This window comes from Pseudochaenichthys georgianus, chromosome 1, assembly GCF_902827115.2.
Source record: "Pseudochaenichthys georgianus chromosome 1, fPseGeo1.2, whole genome shotgun sequence".
Taxonomy (NCBI): domain Eukaryota; kingdom Metazoa; phylum Chordata; class Actinopteri; order Perciformes; family Channichthyidae; genus Pseudochaenichthys; species Pseudochaenichthys georgianus.
The window spans coordinates 26,781,438-26,802,287 of record NC_047503.1 but is presented as its reverse complement, the minus strand read 5'-3'; the positions used below and the strand labels follow the sequence as shown (position 1 = coordinate 26,802,287).

General features: G+C 37.9%; 2 protein-coding genes and 1 long non-coding RNA gene across 5 annotated transcripts in view; 1 reads left to right on the top strand and 2 right to left on the bottom strand.

The window, feature by feature from the left end:
- camk2d2 (calcium/calmodulin-dependent protein kinase (CaM kinase) II delta 2) overlaps positions 1-2,108 on the bottom strand; it is a 52,768-nt gene extending 50,660 nt beyond the window's left edge. For all 3 annotated transcript variants that reach the window (XM_034081075.1, XM_034081082.1, XM_034081091.1), the window contains exon 1: positions 1,654-2,108. In XM_034081075.1, coding sequence (XP_033936966.1) covers positions 1,654-1,715 — 62 coding nt within the window. In that variant the 5' untranslated portion in view covers positions 1,716-2,108. The remainder of the gene's footprint in view (positions 1-1,653) is intronic.
- A 3,677-nt stretch (positions 2,109-5,785) lies between these two features.
- cxcl8a (chemokine (C-X-C motif) ligand 8a) lies at positions 5,786-7,182 on the bottom strand. Its single transcript, XM_034092476.2, has 4 exons — positions 6,940-7,182; positions 6,652-6,784; positions 6,442-6,528; positions 5,786-6,310 (listed from the first exon to the last, which is right to left on the bottom strand). The coding sequence occupies exons 1-4, from the start codon at positions 7,004-7,006 to the stop codon at positions 6,298-6,300; spliced, it is 300 nt and encodes a 99-aa protein (XP_033948367.1). The 5' UTR covers positions 7,007-7,182; the 3' UTR covers positions 5,786-6,297.
- Positions 7,183-19,976: 12,794 nt separating this feature from the next.
- LOC117453860 (uncharacterized) lies at positions 19,977-20,703 on the top strand. The gene is made up of 3 exons (XR_004552935.1): positions 19,977-20,233; positions 20,399-20,518; positions 20,617-20,703. It is a non-coding gene; the product is annotated as an uncharacterized lncRNA (long non-coding RNA).
- The last annotated feature ends 147 nt before the right edge of the window (positions 20,704-20,850 follow it).

Here is a 20,850-nt window from a genome sequence, read left to right as displayed (position 1 = left end):
GCATAACATGTTATATAAGAAGCACTATAAAGCACCTTATTCTGTTCACTGTATCTGTAAACCTAGTCTGTACTGAGCTACATGATGGAAAGAGGAAAAGGAAAAGTAGTAAAAGCACACTTTAAATAACCATGCTTTTCTATTTGAAAATACAGAAAATACAAGATAGATGAAAAGATCTAATTCCTACATTATTACAATAAATGGTTGAAAACTAGTAATTTACTATGTTTATTTATCAGTTACAATAATGTTAATGGTTAACACAGTGCTGTCTTTTTAAATCAATCTACAAATAAATTGCATATGCACAGGACAATAATGTAATAAATGCAGATTTTATGATTAATAGATGTGATTGAATGGGCTAAAACTTGCAGACACAATGGTACAGTATGGTCCATTAACGGCTGAAACTTGAGCAACAATTATGAAATTATGAGTCTATATGTATCTTATTTTACTTGTCTAACATTGTGTACATTACTTTGTAAATATTCACTTAGAAATTCATCCCCGGATAGTTGAAACAATAGAAGTATCCAAGTTTTGTCAGATATTAGAATTGTATTTCTGCTGTAAATCAGTGCATGCGGGAAATGGTTCTGCTCACAGGAAAGAGATCAGTTAAAAGGTCGAATTGTGGTTGCATTATTAATAACAGATGGTGTAAAATGAACACAGCATAGGGTCATTGGGGGCAGAGGCTGTAGAGGAGGCTTCTTCTCCTTCACTAGAAACACAGGTTTCTGATAAGAAGGTGATGAAAGATAACTCCTCTATCAGAATGCTAAGTGGGAGACACTGGGGTACCTGGGAGTACATTTTAATCTCTATCTGCTTTGGCTGGACATATAATAGGTTCTCTGAGCAGGGAGTGCTGGGCAGACTGCATTTCATGACCATTCAGCTGGTGTGACCAATAAGTGTGGACGTATCTACACGTCCACACTTGGTACGTGGATCTCTCTCTGTCTCCCTCTCTCAGGGGTGAGGAATTCCCTGCCTGTGTCCGATAATTGAACGCAGCTCGGTGCTTGGCTGGGGAATGTGTCATCTCCAACTACATGGTCTGCTGTCGCATTACTGACTGTGTATTTCTGTCACTGGGGAGGATGAGGAGGATTTGGTGAGATGGAGGTAGAAAAGGAAGGGGGTCGGTTACCAAATATCACCATTTCACACACCCCTCGTTCTTTTCATTCGGGTTCAGTTTACAACATGGGAGCTTTTCGACTGTGACACCAAAAGGTCGAAATGCAACATCAGTGGCTGCAGAGGATGGAAGCAAAGGACGCCGCGCTAGCTTCGACATATTAACACAAAAGCGTAAGCAGGGCATCAAATGAGGGATTAAAACAAATAGGATGCCATTGAAAAGGCCTTCGGGATACATGATAGCGTATTGAGCCCCCCCCCCCCCCCCTGCATAACAGATTGCATGGCTATACTATCAGCAGCGCGAACACACACACACACACACACACACACACACACACACACACACACACACACACACACACACACACACACACACACACACAGACACACACAGAGCCCTGAATCTGAGTCCCTATGCCAAGCGGCCTATTGCATAACAGGCTGACATTTCACACAGAGATGGTGCTAGATGATAAAAACATGCTTCCTTACTTCCCCAGCTCCTCAAACAGCTGATATTCGTCGGTAAATCTCGTGCAGATCGTTAACGCCATCCTGAAGGAAGTACCAAGGGGTGTGAGGAGACGCGGTTAAGGTGCACTCACAAACAGTATCCACCACACTCAGTCGTCAACACCGCCCGGTTTTTTTGTCCTGGACCTGCAAGCCAAACTGAGGGTTTCATGCACAGCTGAAGCACCTCGGTCGCGAGCTCTGTTGGGATGATTTCTGCGGCAAATGCACTGCCTGCGCGAGGGCTTCAATTTGGTCGAGAGAGCTTCCGGCGTTTTTGTCTGCTTGTTCTTTGTTTTCTTCACATGCAGCGGCTTGTCACAGCTCGTAGACGCAGCATTTTGTGTGCATTCCGGATTCTCTGGTGTGTGTCTGTGCAGCGTGGTGAGGTTCGTCTCTCTGCGCGCATCAGACGCCGCACTACCGCACCTACCCCCCGCTGTGCGCTCAGTCCCGCCCCTTTGCCTGCATTCTCCCACAGGCCAATAACAAACAAAGACGAACAAGAATATATGATATATAACATGAAAATAATAAAGTGTATTTTATCATGGAAATACTATCAACAGTGCCATGGGTAGCCTACATGTGCATTCAGTGTTAGTATTAGTGTATATCAGTGCTGCTTTTGACACTTGACCACAACATATTACTAGACAGACTAGAAAACTGGGTGGGACTTTCGGAAACAGTTCTAAATTGTTTTGAATCCTACTTAAAGGACAGAAAAAATCTTTGTTTCTATAGGTAAATACACATCTGAGTTGACAAATATGACATGGGGTACCTCAAGGTTCCGTATTGGGGCCTCTTCTCTTTAGCATCTACATTCTACCACTGGCTCAGATAATGAAAAACAACAAAAAAGTTACCATAGCTATGCAGATGACACACACATGTACGTAACCATTTCACCAGGAGACTATGCTCCAATTAAAACACTGAGTAAGTGCATTGAACAAATCAATGACTGGATGTGTCAGAACTTTCTCCAATTAAACAAAGATAAAACTGAGGTAATGGTTTTTGGAGCCAAGGCAGAACGTATAAAAGTTAGCACTGAGCTTCAGCCTGCAATGTTCACAACAACAGGTGAAGCCAGAAATCTAGTCATGGACTCTGACCTGAGTTTCAACAGTCATATTAAAATAATTAATACATCAGCTATCACCTACAAAATATTTCTAGGATTAAAAGACTAATGTCACAGCAGGATTTGGAAAAAATTGTCCATGCTTTTATCTTCAGTAGACTGGACTACTGTGTGAACTATTCATATCTTAAACTGCACTGTAACTTTTTATTCATGTATTTTTCCTTTTAATGTTTATTTTATTATCTTTTCTTTTTAATGACTGTTTTTAAATGCCTTTGTCTGAATGTCTTTCATTTTTGTAAAGCACCTTGAATTGCCTTGTGTAGAAAGGTGCTATATAAATCAACTTGCCTTGCCTTGTAATGGTGTCTTTACAGGTCTCACTAAAAAATATATTAGAAAACTGCAGCTAATTCAGAACGCTGCTGCTCGAGTCCTTACCAACACTAAGAAAGTGGATCACATCACTCCTGTTCTGAAGTCTTTACACTGGCTTCCTGTGTGTCAAAGAATTGATTTCAAAATATTGTTGCTGGTTTATAAAGCTTTGAATGGTTTAGGCCCAAAATAAATTTCTGATCTACTGCTAAATTATGAACCATCCAGAACTCTCAGTTCTTCTGGGACTGGCAGCTTTCTCTCCCCAGAGTCAGAACTAAACATGGTAAAGCAGTGTTTAGTTATTATGCTCCAAATATCTGGAACAAACTCCCAGAAACCTGCAGGTCCGCTGCAACTCTGACTACTTTTAAATCCAGGCTAAAGACTTTTCTTTTTGTCGCTGCTTTTAATTGAACTATTCACATCTTAAACTGCACTGTAACTTTTATCCTACACCTTCGATGTAGCTGTCATTCTGGAGAGGAAACGACCTGTTTACCTTACATTTACCAGGTGCACAGTGGGCACTGGTTTTGGGGGCAAAAAGAGTGTATTATTTAAGAATTGTATTAAATTGTTATGGAAGAGGATTATGGCTACATAAGAAAAACAATTTGCAATGTGACAAAAGTACTAAAAAATTATTCTGAGATTAAAGTCAGAATTCGAAATTATTTCAAAAAATGTGTCACATGTGTCACAAAACATTTTTATATTTTTGTTATAATGTTCAGTTTACTACTTGTTTTTTTTTATTGTAGGATAGATGTTGATTTGTGTGAGAATATTTTCGTATTATGTGGAATTAAAGTTGGTACTTCATAACAGGCATGTGGATGGAGAAAATACACACGATGAAACTACCTTCAACATTACTCATGTTCTTTTAGTTACCGTAAACATGATTGTTTCCTCTGATTTATGGTACACTTAAGTTTACTGACTTACTGGCTGACTTTATTGGTACAATCAAAAGCACAAATATTTAAACGATGTCTGATTACAGTCTGCACAAATGTACTGTATACTCAGTGGCGACTGGTCATTAGGGGCAGGTGGGGCACAGCCCCACCTAGTGTCAGCAGAAAGTATTAAAATAATGATTACAACAAAATGCAAAAAATAAATAAAAAAATATATAAAATATATTTTAAGGCATGAGCTGATCATGTTTAATCATCTGATTCGTCTGTACATTTTAGTCTGTGTTATTCTAATTAGTGTCTACAGTGTGTGCCTATTGAGCTGTTTAGAGCCATGTGGGACAAAACCTGATCCTGCCCCTCCCTCTGACTGTCTAAGTGAACGGTGACTGAAAAAACTACACTGCGCATGCTCAGAGTATTTTCCTATTTAATGTGTGTGGCAACAAATAATGACCATAGGGGCAAAGTGCTGCCATCCCCACCATACGTCATCTCACATAATTCAGAGCTGATTGGCTGTAAGTACGTGTGCCGCGAAAAGTGTGGTGTGTGAAGAGGAGGAGAGAGAGCTGCAGTGAGGCGTCCTAAAACCAGGAAGTAAACTGCGCATGGCTTCCCTCCACAAAAAAGCAACGAGATATCTCCATAGAATTTTAGAAAATAGCTCAAAATAAGATCTGTGGGAAACGTAGCTGTTAGATAAATGTTCGTTTTGTTCAGCCGGATAATATCCACATGTCTACCCTACTTTTATCATTTTCGAATAAAAAAATCTATTGATTTGATTAGATTAGATTAGATATATGATAGACTTTTGAATCTACAAGAAGATAAGGAGGACCTTTACAAAAAAGTAATAGAGATTTTTGTCCAGAGGGATAGGCAAATGGACTTAATCTTCAAGTCAAGGTAAGACTGCAATTTTATTGAAAATGGGATCTTACTAAGAGAGAACAATTCAATATTTAAATGATAAAATTACATTTTTTTTGGGTATCCTTCTGTTGAACTGTCTGTTTAAAAGTAATTGAAGCATCAGACAAAAAAAGCTTTTGAAAATAATATTATATTTTGATTTAATATATTTGTAAACCTGAAGAGTCAGTGCCAGTGCCTCACCAGCCATGAACCTCTCTGCAGAAGCTTATATATAGACATCTGAGTTTTTTGTGCCCCACCACTTTTGTACATATAGAAACGCCACTGTGTATACTGTTAGCTGTATTATTCCACAGGAGAATAAAGTCAGGGTTAGGCTCTGTGAGTAGATAGTGAGTTTAAGACACAAGCTGCATTATGTGGTCTTTCTTTGTAATGTTGAGTAAGGAAGTGCAATACAGTTTTGAATAAACTCTTAGCATTTTTTCAGTAAGTGAAAAAGGCTGTGTATTAATAGAACATTACATTATTATTTATTTCTGTATCTTAAAACCATATTTAATGTAGTAAATGTAACATTTCTTAGAGTGAAACACTTCATTTCAAATGTAGAATTATCAATTAAAGTTTTAGAGAACACGTTTCCTTCAATTTGTCATGTTTACATCAGTTATTATCTACTATAATACATCATGGATTGGTAATTGTATGAGTTATTTCCAATTCATCATGTATACATTTAATGAATATTCCAAAAGAAGATGTATCTGTTACTAGATTGTTGTAAGGTACAGTAGAATAAATATGTAAAAGAAAGAGACATTCCAGTTTCATTTCAGGTATAAAATATTTAATTATCAATTGGTTGTTAGCAGAGCTACACAGCTTCATGAAAATGAAATAACATTCCATAAATATATCAATATTTGCAATAATATAAGTTATATACAAAACAACAGTTCTGCAGTTTTGCAGTGAGGAGCAGCCAAGTCTCAATCAAACAATCCCACACTGATTAATAGATAACATGTTTGATACAAACATACACTTAGTGGCTAAATGCTGTGGTCATTTGTGAGACAGCGACCCATTAGCGGCTGGATTTCCAGTGAAAGAATCGACCACAAGAGGGTATAAAGTGCAAACCCACATGTGCAATATTACAAGGGCCCAAAGCCATCAGTCCATAGTAACGAAGTGACCTTCGTTACATAATTTAACACCTGATCAGGACATTCAGAGGCACTCTGCTGTTGAAAGGAGGTAACTGAGGGCAAAAAATACTTTTTGGTAACTTCTCATTTGTCTTTAAGCGCCATTGGCCCATCTCTCCCAGTCGGTTTAGTGTTTTTTACTGCAGAACAAAGAAAAATATAATAAGTTAATTTGTGCATCAAGAAAAAAAAGGTACTCTGTTACATTACACAGGCACATCATAAAAGTAGACTATTGTATCCTTGTATTGAATCACTGAATTTTACTTACTTGGCAATGATGTGGTTAATCACTTTCTTCACCCAGGGAGCGTTGGGGTCCAGGCAAACCTCTTGACCTGTCTTCTTCAGAGTAGCACTGCAGAACCAAGCAATAAACAGACATGCATTCAGAACAGGTTGGTAAAGTCAATTACAAAAACTTAAATAATCAACATTATCACTATGTAGATGGGGTGCAGGCTTTGAAATGAAGTCTTACATGATCTCAGTATCTTCACAGTGGGAGTTGGCAGGAATCAGCTCAATCCTCTCGATGTGACGGCCGATGCGTTTGCTTTCTGTCTCGATGCAGCGGCAGTGCAGCTCCACTCCCAGACTTCTCAGACTCATCCCTGTTAGGAGAGAGGAGTCACAGGTGAGTTCACAGTACTTAATGCATTGAGGAAAAGCAGGCTGCAGAATGTTCACAGCAATTACAATTCAAATACAAAACAGAAAATAATGACTTGTATAACAGCAAAGCTCAATACAGTTACATTTAACATACCTTCACTGGCGGACAGGAAGGCGAGGAGCACCACAATAGAGGTGACAATGACTCTGCTGCTCATCATTTTTCCTTTTATAAATTCTGGAACAATTAACAATAAAGATTTGGAAAGTCTTTGAGAAAGCTGTCTGATGAAGCCTGAAGGTAAAAGTGAAGAAGGATCTTTTTATTCTGTTGAATTGTTCTTCTATGTAGTTCTTTCTCTCCTTTTCTTTTTCTTGTTCAGCCTTCTCGCTCTGCTGTTTGAATATAGCGCTGAGGAGGAGAGTCTCTCCTTTTATTAAGGAAGCACTCAGCTGGAAATGAGTCATTTCCCGCCTCAGTGCAGGTTGCGCAATCTGGGACAATCGGCAGCAGACTGGGAAATTTTCACTCAAGCATGATCAAACTGATGTATTTTTTCAAGGGGGTGATGGGTCACCATTTGTCACTAATATAGAGTTATCATTTGGAAAAACACAGTGACTAAAAACATGTTAAAAATGTGGGTATTGTGACAAGAGTCCTTGAGAGAAATTCTTTGTAAATTAGACATGGCTGTTAAGAGTGTGTTGCACCACTGCTCAGACTAAGACTGACTGTAACAACAAATGATTCACGTGTAATAAAATGAATAGTTATATGAAATCCATAAATTACTTGCTGATAGATGTAACACCCAGCTTTGTCATCTCAAATGGCCCGGAGAGGAATTACAATTATTTTGATGAGGAAGATTACTTGTACAACTACTGTAGATGTACAGCGGTCAACAGCTGGACTAAAACACAAGAATCTCTAAACACTAAGCTGCATGCACTGCCATAACACATGCTTCCTCCTAAAGCATGTTTCAGTATTTAAAAGGATAGAATAAAAGCAATGTGGTGTCTGATTTCTAAGTTTGTTTTCTATTTTTTTCTAAACAAGTTGATTATACATAATAAGTGAGCAATCATGTTATCACAGAGATAAACATTACATTTGTTTTAAACCATGTAAATGCATACGTGATTATAAGAGCATTACTGCAAGGCAATTATTACACTTATCAAAATGGTCATAGCTGGCTCATGCGTTTGACATTCCTAAAGAAACATCTGGCAATATGTCAAAAACTGTTGTGTGACGCAATTTCAACAGGCTCAAACATATCTGCCGCACGTCACTGCGGCTACTTTCACAGAGCAGAAGGAAGTATGGGGAAACTTTTGAAAAGTGGGATTAATTTGTAACTCTTGAATTATTGCCTCACTTTAATAATACCTTCTGATTGACAGGGGACAATGTCTGTAAAGAGTGTAACAATTTCATTGAAATTATTTCTTAAAGCTTTTTTATTAAAATAATGTTTTAATGATCAAGAACTGAAATAAATGTCACAAAGGCTAAAATGCAGTGGTAGAAGTAGTATGTAGGTCCTTTACCTATAGGTAAAAGTAGTAATTACACAATGTTAAAATACTTTGTAGCATAAAGCCCTGCATTCAAAACTTTCCCTTAGAACATATTTAATGTTTTATCATGAATTTGTATGTTGCATTTGACTGTGGGGGAAAATGTAAGGTTGTGCAGATTTTTAACTGCTTTATATACTGTTGAGTAATTTAATTTACAACAATTATATGCTAAAAGATCCTCAAACAGCACAGTTTTCAGCTTTTATGTTTTACAGTAGATCTAAGGTTTGAAAAAAAAAAAAAAAATGTAGACTAAGAAGTAGGAGAATTTACTGAACCATTTAGCAACATTTATTCCTTTATTTTGTCGGAAGATAGATGGTTTTCACTCAACAGTAACAGAGTAAGAACAATTGTTAGAGCTGTTAGATAAACGTTGTGGTGAAAAGTAAAACATTTGCCTTGAGATGTAGACTCAAAGTATAAAGCTGCATAAAATACAAATACTCATGTAAAGTAAAAGCACCTCTTAATCATACTTAAAAATGGGACTTAAATGGAAATGATGACGATGATCTCATTTAAAACATATTATATACATATGTTATTTTCTGTTCATCTTTATTTTAGACCATACAAAAATAGAAACTAGATGGTAACATCACATTTAGTCAGCATGTGATTAACCTCACTGGAAAGTTTCTGATTTACTGCTTACCCCGTTGTGGTTAAAGCCAGTTCATGTGGGACGATAAGTGGCAGGCAGCACCTGACCAATATTAGTTATATGATTATTTTTCTATGTTTTGGTTTTTACTACAATTTACACTGGTGCTAGGAGCAAATAGTTAATGTGAGAGGATTCGTATGGTAGACAAAAGTGTGGAGAGAGAAGAGCGGTGTTTAGGATATGTGCATTTTTATCATTATCTGTTTTATTGTACATAATAAAGCCGAAGACAAAGTGTAAACAGGAACTAGGTTCTGTAGCTTTAGGGGATAACAGAGGAAGTATGATGATATTTTCCTTTATGACATGATTTGTTTAGCCATTCAAGAATTTCCCCTTGACCATAGCTAAAACTTTCATTAGACAAGTAAACCACTTTAATATGTTTAATGTGTTCACTTTTGACTAAAGAAATTGGCTCTGCATCAGGATCACAGCTCATCATCATTAATAATAATTATTATTATATTTGCAATAACTATAGTATTAATCATCATCACCATGATCATCTTAATCATAATAAATAAAAAATATTAGATGCATTGCCATTACATTTTATATTCAACTTCTCAAGAGGACAAAATGACAACCCCTGACCCTCTGTAGCACCACTAAAGGGTTATGTTTTTTGTACTTTTGAGTGAGTAAAACTTTTGAGTGAGTAAAACATCTATTTGGAACAGACATATATGGCTCCAACGCAATGTCATATAAGCTTTATTTTATCATGTGTTTGTGTTTTTACAAAATGCCAAAAATGCATCAATATCAGCTTTTAGAAAATATTTGCTTTACGATTGCTCTACAGCTTTGCTCTGGCATGAAAACAGGCTCGAAGTCTTGTTAAGTCAATGCTTTGACATGTATTTCTTCAGTATTGTTAGTTACAATTATTTTGGTATTGCATTGCATCAAAAACAAAGCATACATAAAAGTATTGTATATTATATTTAGAGAAAAGTTACTCGGTTTTGAAAGGCATTCAGCCTGATAACATTTACTATCCCCATGCTTTTCCTAAACTAAACATAGCCACATACAAACAAACCATGACACACTGATACTGAGTGCACAAGACTGAGGTAACAAGGATGAAAACAAGAGCTGGGAAAATCAGGAATGATTCATAAACTTGTCAATGCCCAGTTTGCCTTTTTGTATTGTTTCTTTGTGTCTGAGTGGTAAGCCGAGGTATGCATAAGCATTACTGTGCCACTTTAGTGTGAGCAGGCTCCACTGTGTGAACGATAAAAAATAATTAGTTTCAGCTAGGCTTCGACGTTAAACATTGTTAATATAGAACATGAGGAAGTGAAACCTGAGAAGGTAGCCAGTGTCTGGGAATTTCAGGGAATGCCAAAGTTTCTGGATTGACAAAGAGCTGGAGGAGGGGTTTGAGATTGACTGCTTTTTCCCCCTCACAAACAAAAGTTTGAGTTGGGGTATCAATGTGTGGGTGGGCAGCCCTGCAGGGGTTTACATTCACCATGTGTGTTACAGCGTCTCTCTGACAATTACCATCGTGGCAGGACAAGCTTATCATCAGGACTGACATAGCTATAGCTTTCCCTATGAAAGCTATAGATGAATGTGAAAAGGCTGTTAACCTTATTTTTGTATGCTCACTATATTATAATAATTATTTTGTATTATTATATACCATATACATACACCATATATACTATATACATTATATACTCCATAAATACCATATATATGCCATATATACATATATATTTATATACCATATATATAAATATATATATATACGGTAAACTGTATGATATGGATTTATATACCATATATATACCGTATATATATACCATACTGTATATATATATATATATACACAATACATACCATATATATACCGTATATATATACCATACTGTATATATATATATATACACAATACATACCATATATATATATATATAACATATAAATATATAAACCATATATACACACCATACATATAAATATACCATAATAATATACCATTTATGAATGAGTGGACAACCATGTTATTCTTGGTCTTTGATTATATATAGCCATTATCTGTATTTGGTTGCAACAAGGACAATAATTCAGTTTATAAAGCAAAAGAACATGGATTGGAACCATGCAGGCAGAATGGAAAAAACAGCAGGTCTGGCCGGCATGTGAAAGGAAGACAGAAAACAATATAAAATAATGATTTGAGAGAGAATCAAAGGATCAGTGCTGGTATATGATCGATTAAAATCTGAAGATAAAAGGGAAGATTGAGGTTGATACAGGTGACGAGGTGGGAGGGGAAGGCAGAGAGGGTATGGAAAGTTGGAACAGTAAGGTAGACGGATGAAGAAGTCAGGTCATTTAAGGGAGTTTGGTTGAAGGATGTAAAGAGCCAATAAAGGGGACTTGGTTTCTGAGAAAGTTGGAACGTGGCTGAAGAGAAAAAAGAGAGGCATACTTTAATGAAGTGTTTCTCAAACTTTTTCATATCAAGGACCACTTAACCAATACAAAAAACACTCGCGGACCACCGAACTCAACACATATCCAAAAACACATCGTTTTTCTAGAACAGATTATCAAACAAGTGGCAACATGTGTGATGAAGGTGTTGCGCTGGGCTATATCATGCAAGGTGAAACTTAAAGGTGGGGTAGGTAATTTTGGAGAAACCAGCTCGAGTGCGCTACAATTTGAAAATACACAGCCGGAAACAATCTGCCACTTATGGCAAGCCATTTGAGTATTTATTCAATTTCCTTGATATCAGACGGCAGCGGCCTACACTAGTTGGCCCTTTGATTTCACTTGTTGGATTTATGGTCAAACTAGTTAGGCACTCTGCTTTACTAGTTAAATAAAACATTTCACTAGTCGCTCTTTTTGAGCAACTAGTGGCACTTTTGTCCGACTAGTTACCATGTATGCCTTACGAGTGACGCCAGGAGCAGCACTAGTAACGCCAAAGTCCCAACGTGTAAGCTATGGCAAGCCATTTGAGTATTTATTCAATTTCCTTGATATCAGACGGCTATGGCAAGCCTTTTGAGTATTTATTCAATTTCCTTGATATCAGACGGCAGCGGCCTACACTAGTTGGCTCTTTGATTTCACTTGTTGGATATATGGTCAAACTAGTTAGGCACTCTGCTTTACTAGTTAAATAAAACATTTCACTAGTCGCTCTTTTTCAGCAACTAGTGGCCCTTTTGTCCGACTAGTTACCACGTATGCCTTACGAGTGACGCCAGGAGCAGCACTAGTAATATGGCAAGCCTTTTGAGTATTTATTCAATTTCCTTGATATCAGACGGCAGCGGCCTTCACTAGTTGGCTCTTTGATTTCACTTGTTAGATATATGGTCAAACTAGTTAGGCACTCTGCTTTACTAGTTAAATAAAACATTTCACTAGTCGCTCTTTTTCAGCAACTAGTGGTACTTTTGTCCGACTAGTTACCGCGTACGCCTTACTAGTGACGCCAGGAGCAGCACTAGTAACGCCAAAGTCCCAACGTGTAAGCTTTGTGATGAACTAGTGGCCCTCTGACCGTACTAGTGACCCTAAAAGTCTTACACGTTAACTAGTGCGCTGCAAAATCTCTGACATGTTAACTAGTCACACACAATAAGCACAACTAGTTAACTAGTGGCACACATATGTCTGCACTAGTTAACTAGTCGCACCCAGAATAACCCACTAGTTAACTAGTAAAGGCAAACAGTTCACTAGTTAACTAGTTGACGCCTCTTTTGACCTTACTAGTTAACTAGTGGGGCTCAAAATGTCTACACATTAACTAGTGAACCCTTTGCCCTTTACTAGTTAACTAGTGAGAGAAGTTTAAATTCCACTAGTGAACTAGTGAGGCTTAAAATGTTCACTAGTTACCTAGTGGATCCCAAATGTGCACTAGTCGCACTAGTTGCACAGAATGCTAATGAGGAGGAGGGGAAAGAACGCATCGAGGTCTCCTATTGGCCCTAAGCTATAGAGCGACACCCAGCCCAAATAGTTTATTTAAGAGCTTAAATACACTGTTTTAAAATATGACCATATTTACAAACATATAAAACAAAAGTATTTGTGTTATTATGATCATATGACTGTATATCAAATTAGGTAAGAACATTGAAGACTTTCTTAAAATTAGAAAGTTGCCTTAGGACTGCAGACAGGAATATAGATCCTCTTTAAAACATTACATTAATCTGCCATTTGAAATGTGCTGGATTAGAATGGCATTGTGATAACAGAGTGACATTATTGATGGATTGAAAGAGGAAGTAACCCTCTTCGGATCACAGCTTTGAGAGATCGCCGTGACTTCCGTAAATATTAGTCTTGGCAAATATGGAGAGGTTGTTTATCTTCATACAGATCTATCGTTATGCTGTTTTTAACATCTGTCCAGTGTTTCAGCTTTATTCATTTCATGAGCACAGCTGATAAAATGTCCCACGATCACTTCCTCTACTTTTGTGTCTCGAGTGCCGGTGTTCTCACACACAAGCGTGCGCACATTCGCACCAACAAAAACACACACACAAAGCGGAACAAAGCAGAAGCAGAAACATGTATTTTTCTAGGCAAAACACACTGACTGACTTCCCACGGACAATATGTTAACAGTAGGCACTAAATACCCGACTGATGCACCTCACGTCTTCAAGACGTTGCGAAAAACATCGCAGGAGAAAGCCCCCTCAGGCTCTCCCTCACAGAGCCGAACTGACCAATCAGAATCTGGGTCCCGTCTGCTTCATTTGCATATATAGGCTCATTAGTGAACGTGTATGGCCTTCACGTTCACTAGTGAGCCATATGAACTGCAACTAGTTAACTAGTGGATGCATATCGGTCTCCTATTGGCTCTTACGATAGACCTCGCCCATCAATCTTCACAGAAGTTCAAACACAAACATGGGGACCCAGCCATATGTGTAATATGTGATTTTCACAGAGCATGCACCCCTTAAGCCCCGCCCCCGAGCTCCCACTCTCGGCTCAGTAGAATGAATGGAGACAGAAAATAAATCTAGATTCAGCTTTTAGTGCATTTTACAACTTTAAGGACTTAATGATTATAATAAGGGCTATCAAATAGTTCATACTGAAATACTGAATGAACTTTACTTTTGAAATGATTTCTCACAAAAACCTTTCTAAATTATAGTAAATTATTAAAAAAGTTTTAGTCAATACGTTTTTCTGCCTAAAATAGTTGAAATTGAACATAAACTATATGAAACACCCGATGCATGGCAATTAACCCATTTTTGCCCGCTATTTAAATTGACTTTGGTTAGCAAATAAAAATATTGATATTAAATAAATATAAATATATATATATATAGCATATAATTGATGCAGTCTTTCTGAACATTTTTAAAAAAAAATACTGCAAATGAAGAATATTTTAAAATGTCTGCACAGATAGTGCCCTAACTTACATCAGTTGAAAAGATTTGTGGAAGGATACATTCTTCATGGGCTTCAATGGATCTCTAGATAAAGGGCGTTGTATGGTTGCTTGTATTATCCTCAGATAGTGGTTTGTTTAAATAACTAGTGACATTTTAATAAATATTGCAAAAAAGGGCTCCAAAAAAAGCATATATATATATAACCTGGCCGGCCTAGCCAGTGTGTATTTCTTCAAGCACCACAAGATTCATAGTTTATAAAGTACAATGCTGGGCCATTGATTGTGTCATTTCTCCAAATACATACAGTAAAAATGGTGCAGGAAAAGGACTTTACATTGTAATATACTTAAAGACAGGACTATTCAGTTAACAGAAGAGACAAAGGAAAGCAAACTGTTATAATGGGTGATGTAACATTAATGACATAATATGAGGTCCTTGGCACTCAGACTCTCGGGGTCATGTTGTGATCATGGGGCATCACCCTTCCAACATCAGGACAATGTCATATGGAGTCAGACGCTGGAAGTGTGCTGGAGGCGCTGACTGGGCCTGATGGAAGGATGAGGCTGAAGAATCTGAGAGGAATGAACAAGCGGCTGAGGAATAATCATATATTAAAAGACAGCAGCTTCATAAGAAGCCATCCAGAGTGACAGAGTGTCAGTGTGCTGAAGGATAGACCAGCTCCCAGACTCTAAAGACTTTCCAAGGTGTAAAATGCTGCTGCCGGAGTACTGACTGGAAGTGTTGCTGATATCATGTCTACCATCCTCTTAAAATATTCTGTCCAACAATATCAGCCTCATGAAGAAAGGTTTTTAACGCTTACTCAAAATAGTAGAGAAACATGCATTTTTGTTCTCAGGAGGGGACATTGACAGAGGAGTACTGGAAAAGTACACAGTAAGTACTTCATAGTACTTGTGGGGTAGTTTCAGTCGTACTGAGTCCAACAGGATCAATCTCACGAAGAACTAATGGCAACAAAAAAGAATTCCCTCATCAAACTCAGCAGAAGTGGCTTGATGTTGTTCTCAGCAGGGACTTTGACAGAGGAGTACTCACAAAGTACACATTAAAAGTACTTCAATGTATTGTTAGTAGTAGGCTAACTAATACAAATTCAAACAGTATCAATTTCATTAAGAACTAAAGGTAACATTATATTTGTATCATTCATCAAAGACAGCAGAAAACATGCATTATGTAGCCTACTATGGAGGGGACTCTGACAGAGGATTACTCACAAAGTACACAGTAAAAGTACTTCATTTTATTTCTGGTAGAAGTCAAACTAGAACCGAGTCCAACAGATTCAGTTTCCTTAAGAACCTGTGGTAACAAATATTTGTATCACTTGTCAAATATAGCAGGAATGAAGAAGAGCAGCTGATTTGAAAAAACAAACTCGAGAGGTGCGGAGTGACCGCAGAGCAGAACCGCTGTATAGTTTAAATCTCCTAACAATGTTGTCCATTTTAGAAACAGGCTTATTATATTTACAGCCGTAGTAACATCCATGTTCTGGGCTCAACGTGTGTCTTGGCCATTTTCGTTGGGATCGCTAAATTCACCTTGTTTCCCTTTGTTTATAATATTATCACCGCTTTTGTTTTGAAATCACTTCCGTGAGATTCGCCCCTCGCTCCAAGGACCATGAGACCATGTAGTAAGGTACAAAGCAGAAAGGCCTCTCAGACGCTCCTCCGTAACGTGTTTAATAAAGAAAAACAACTGGACGGTAGATACACGGATTATCATGGCTCAAGATCCTGTTCTTGTTTAAGATGATTCATACTAATGTGTGTATTTAACATCCATATCATTCTTCAAAACTGAAACAACTAAAACATTTTTTTTAAAGCATTGCAGGCCTAAAGCTCCACGTCAGTGACCTATATTTTAATTTCTTCCAAAAACTTTAAAAATGGCAAACAGCATGTTTTTAAAGATGTAATCTTTTAAGAAACAAAATATCAACTTTGAACAGAAGGGTTTAAACACACGTTTGTAATGCAAATACACTTAAACTTATATATACATCATAGTTAACTATATATATATATATATATATACAAATACATATATATGCAAATATTGCTAATGCAATTGTTTTTTAAGTGTTTGTACATAGTCTCAAATGCTTAACTTGTTTATGGAGGCATAGCAATTTAAGACTGATAAATTAACACTGAAACCACTGTTTTATTTGGCATTAAGTCATACTGGGATGTTTGCTCAAATTGATAGCATGTGGCACAGCCCTACCTAGAAAAAGATCTATGCTAATAAGGCTCTTCACTCAGTTTGGACACTGACCAATCAAAATCTGGGTCCCGCCTGCTTCATTTGCCTATGGCTGACTAGTTAACGTGTTGGCCATATGAACGGCAACTAGTTAACTAGTGGATGCATATTGCAACATACACGTTAACTAGTGAAGGCAAAATGTTCACTAGTGAACTAGTTGAAGCCTGTTTTGGTCTTCTAAGCTGACTAGTGAGGCTCAAAATGTGCACTAGTTAACTAGTGAGGTCCAAATTGTCCACTAGATGCACTAGTACAGTTTTTGTTACCTTACTAGTTAACTAGTTACACACACTTTAGCTGACTAGTTAACTAGTGAAGCCTTAGAGGAGTCACTAGTGAACTAGTGACACAGATGTTTTGCTTACTAGTTAACTAGTGGAGGGCATTTTTTCTCACTAGTGAGGTTTTATTATAAACATGTTAGTCTTTGACCTTACATGTTACACATTTTTCTAACATGTAAGACCTTTCCTTCGACTAGTTTGGCTTTGTTCGCACTAGTGAGCAACTGCATGCAACTAGTTAGCTGTTGATTCAACATGTATGGCTTTTTCCAGAACTAGTGGATATCTAGAGCCCACTAGTTGTGCTTTTGTTCTCTCTAGTTCAACACAATGACTCACTAGTTTACGTGTACGTGCAACTAGTTCACTAGTGATGTGTCAACAAATGCACTAGTAAACATGTATGACTTTGAAACATTTCACTAGTTAACTAGTTGCACGTACACGTCAACTAGTGAGTCATTGTGTTGAACTAGAGAGAACAAAAGCACAACTAGTGGGCTCTAAATATCCACTAGTTCTGGAAAAAGCCATACATGTTAAATCAACATCTAACTAGTTGCATGCAGTTGCTCACTAGTGCAAAAAAAGCCAAACTAGTCGAAGGAAAGGTCTGACATGTTAGAAAAATGTGTAACATGTAAGGTCAAAGACTAATATGTCAGCTACATTGTGTGTAACTAGTTAACTAGTAAGGTAACAAAAACTGTACTAGTGCATCTAGTGGACAATTTGGACCTCACTAGTTAACTAGTGCACATTTTGAGCCTCACTAGTCAGCTTAGAAGACCAAAACAGGCTTCAACTAGTTCACTAGTGAACATTTTGCCTTCACTAGTTAACATGTAAGCTGCAATATGCATCCACTAGTTAACTAGTTGCCGTTCATATGGCCAACACGTTAACTAGTCAGCCATAGGCAAATGAAGCAGGCGGGACCCAGATTCTGATTGGTCAGCTCTGTGAGGGAGAGCCTGAGGGGGCGTTCTCCTGCGATGTTTTTCGCAACGTCTTGAAGACGTGAGGTGCATCAGTCGGGTATTTAGTGCCTTCCGTGGGAAGTCAGTCAGTGTGTTTTGCCTAGAAAAATACATGTTTCTGCTTCTGCTTTGTTCCGCTTTGTGTGTGTGTGTGTGTTTTTGTTGGTGCGAATGTGCACACTCTTGTGAGAACACCGGCACTCGAGACACAAAAGTAGAGGAAGTGATCGTGGGACATTTTATCAGCTGTGCTCATGAAATGAATAAAGCTGAAACACTGGACAGATGTTAAAAACAGCATAACGATAGATCTGTATGAAGATAAACAACCTCTCCATATTTGCCAAGACTAATATTTACGGAAGTCACGGCGATCTCTCAAAGCTGTGATCCGAAGAGAGTTACTTCCTCTTTCAATCCATCAATAATGTCACTCTTTTATCACAATGCCATTCTAATCCAGCACCTTTCAAATGGCAGATTAATAAAATGTTTTAAAGAGGATCTATATTCCTGTCTGCAGTCCAAAGGCAACTTTCTAATTTTAAGAAAGTCTTCAATGTTCTTACCTAATTTGATATACAGTCATATGATCATAATAACACAAATACTTTTGTTTTATATGTTTGTAAATATGGTCATATTTTAAAACAGTGTATTTAAGCTGTTAAATAAACTATTTTGGCTGGGTGTCGCTCTATAGCTTAGGGCCAATAGGAGACCTCGATGCGTTCTTTCCCCTCCTCATTAGCATTCTGTGCAACTAGTGCGACTAGTGCACATTTGGGATCCACTAGTTAACTAGTGAACATTTTAGGCCTCACTAGTTCACTAGTGGAATTTAAACTTCGCTCACTAGTTAACTAGTAAAAGGCAAAGGGTTCACTAGTTAACGTGTAGACATTTTGAGCCCCACTAGTTAACTAGTAAGGTCAAAAGAGGTGTCAACTAGTTAACTAGTGAACATGTTGCCTTTACTAGTTAACTAGTGAGTTATTCTGGGTGCGACTAGTTAACTAGTGCAGACAAATGTGTGCCACTAGTTAACTAGTTGTGCTTATTTTGTGTGACTAGTTAACATGTCAGAGATTTTGCAGCGCACTAGTTAACGTGTAAGACTTTTAGGGTCACTAGTACGGTCAGAGGGCCACTAGTTCATCACAAAGCTTACACGTTGGGACTTTGGCGTCACTAGTGCTGCTCCTGGCGTTACTCGTAAGGCGTACGTGGTAACTAGTCGGACAAAAGTGCCACTAGTTGCTGAAAAAGAGCGACTAGTGAAATGTTTTATTTAACTAGTAAAGCAGAGTGCCTAACTAGTTTGACCATAAATCCAACAAGTGAAATCAAAGGGCCAACTAGTGTAGGCCGCTGCCGTCTGATATCAAGGAAATTGAATAAATACTCAAATGGCTTGCCATAGCCACTTCCTTACAGAGCCCCTCCCCCAACACACACGAACGCGCACATGACCAATGAGGGCACGAGATAAGTTTGTGCACAGATGGCAGGCTGACAGGCAGGTAGGCCATCCAGTTATTTTAGCCGGGCCGGCTAAAATTATTGGTCGTGCTTTTTACAGTACTACGGCTTCCACAGATGAAATGTTTTATGTATTTTTTGTCAAAGCACTGTCAATATTCATTGGTATCGGGATGTTAAGAGCATTCCATGGAATATAACAAAAAGTGTATCTCGAGCCGGTTTCTCAAATGTACCTACCCCACCTTTAAACTCACTCCATTGCGGAGATATTCCCGCGGGAATGCGGAAAACTTTAATTTAATTATTTATTACAAATGTGAAATTGTACCAAAATACTCACGAACCACTATGGGGCGCTCATGGACCACCAGTGGTCCGCGGACACACTATGCGGAAGCACTGCTTTTTAATGATTTGTTTTTATGAGAACAGTGAAGTTGCTCAGTGATGTTGCAAGGCTTTCTGGGGTTATAAATCAAAACAGGTTATTTCCAAATGCTTGAATACATCAGGAACAGATAAAGATAAGATAAACAGCCTTGCGCAAGAAATCTCCACAGTCCGATCCAGCGACTTGCAAACTGAACCAGTGCAGTGCGTTTAGTTTGTTCGGCACAGATTTCAGACACAGCAGAGCAGATATGTATATTCTAACTATCGTGGCACTCCTTTTTTTTTTTTACAATCTCTGAGGGTGAGTTTAATTCTTTCAATTGCTTTTCAAATAAGAATTTTTTTGTTGCACTCTGCGATGACAAGTAGCCTACCTGTTTATGATCTGCATTTAGCCACCAGCAGAACACTTTAATCTGTTTCTGTCCGGAAATGTTTATGCTTCTCTCACCTCTCCCAACGTCAGGTATCAATCTGGGGGATTGGGGAGGGATTAAGCGTTGTCGATGCGTCAGCAAAGAGAAAAGGCCAATTGGACGTTACATAGGAAGGGTGGAGGTGAACCCTGCGAAAATATAGAGATTATGTAAGCCATTGTGAAAAAGTTTGACACCTATGTCATAATATGGCTGTAATATCTCTTAAAGTCTTACAGGAGATATTGATTTGTCTGATGTCCTGCAGTGCCACTCTTACAAAGGATGGGCAGCAGATTTGTCTGGACCCCAATGCTCCTTGGGTCAAAAGAGTGCTCAAGAGGAAACCGACAGGGTACGTTTAGCATTACTGTATTTTTGTGAATGGGTTGTTCAAAACAATACATTGAAATTCTCCATGTTGTGGTGTAAGATTTGAAAAACATAGGATTGCACAGTCTGAGTCACATCTTTCTACATAGGGGATGTTGTGACCTTAGAG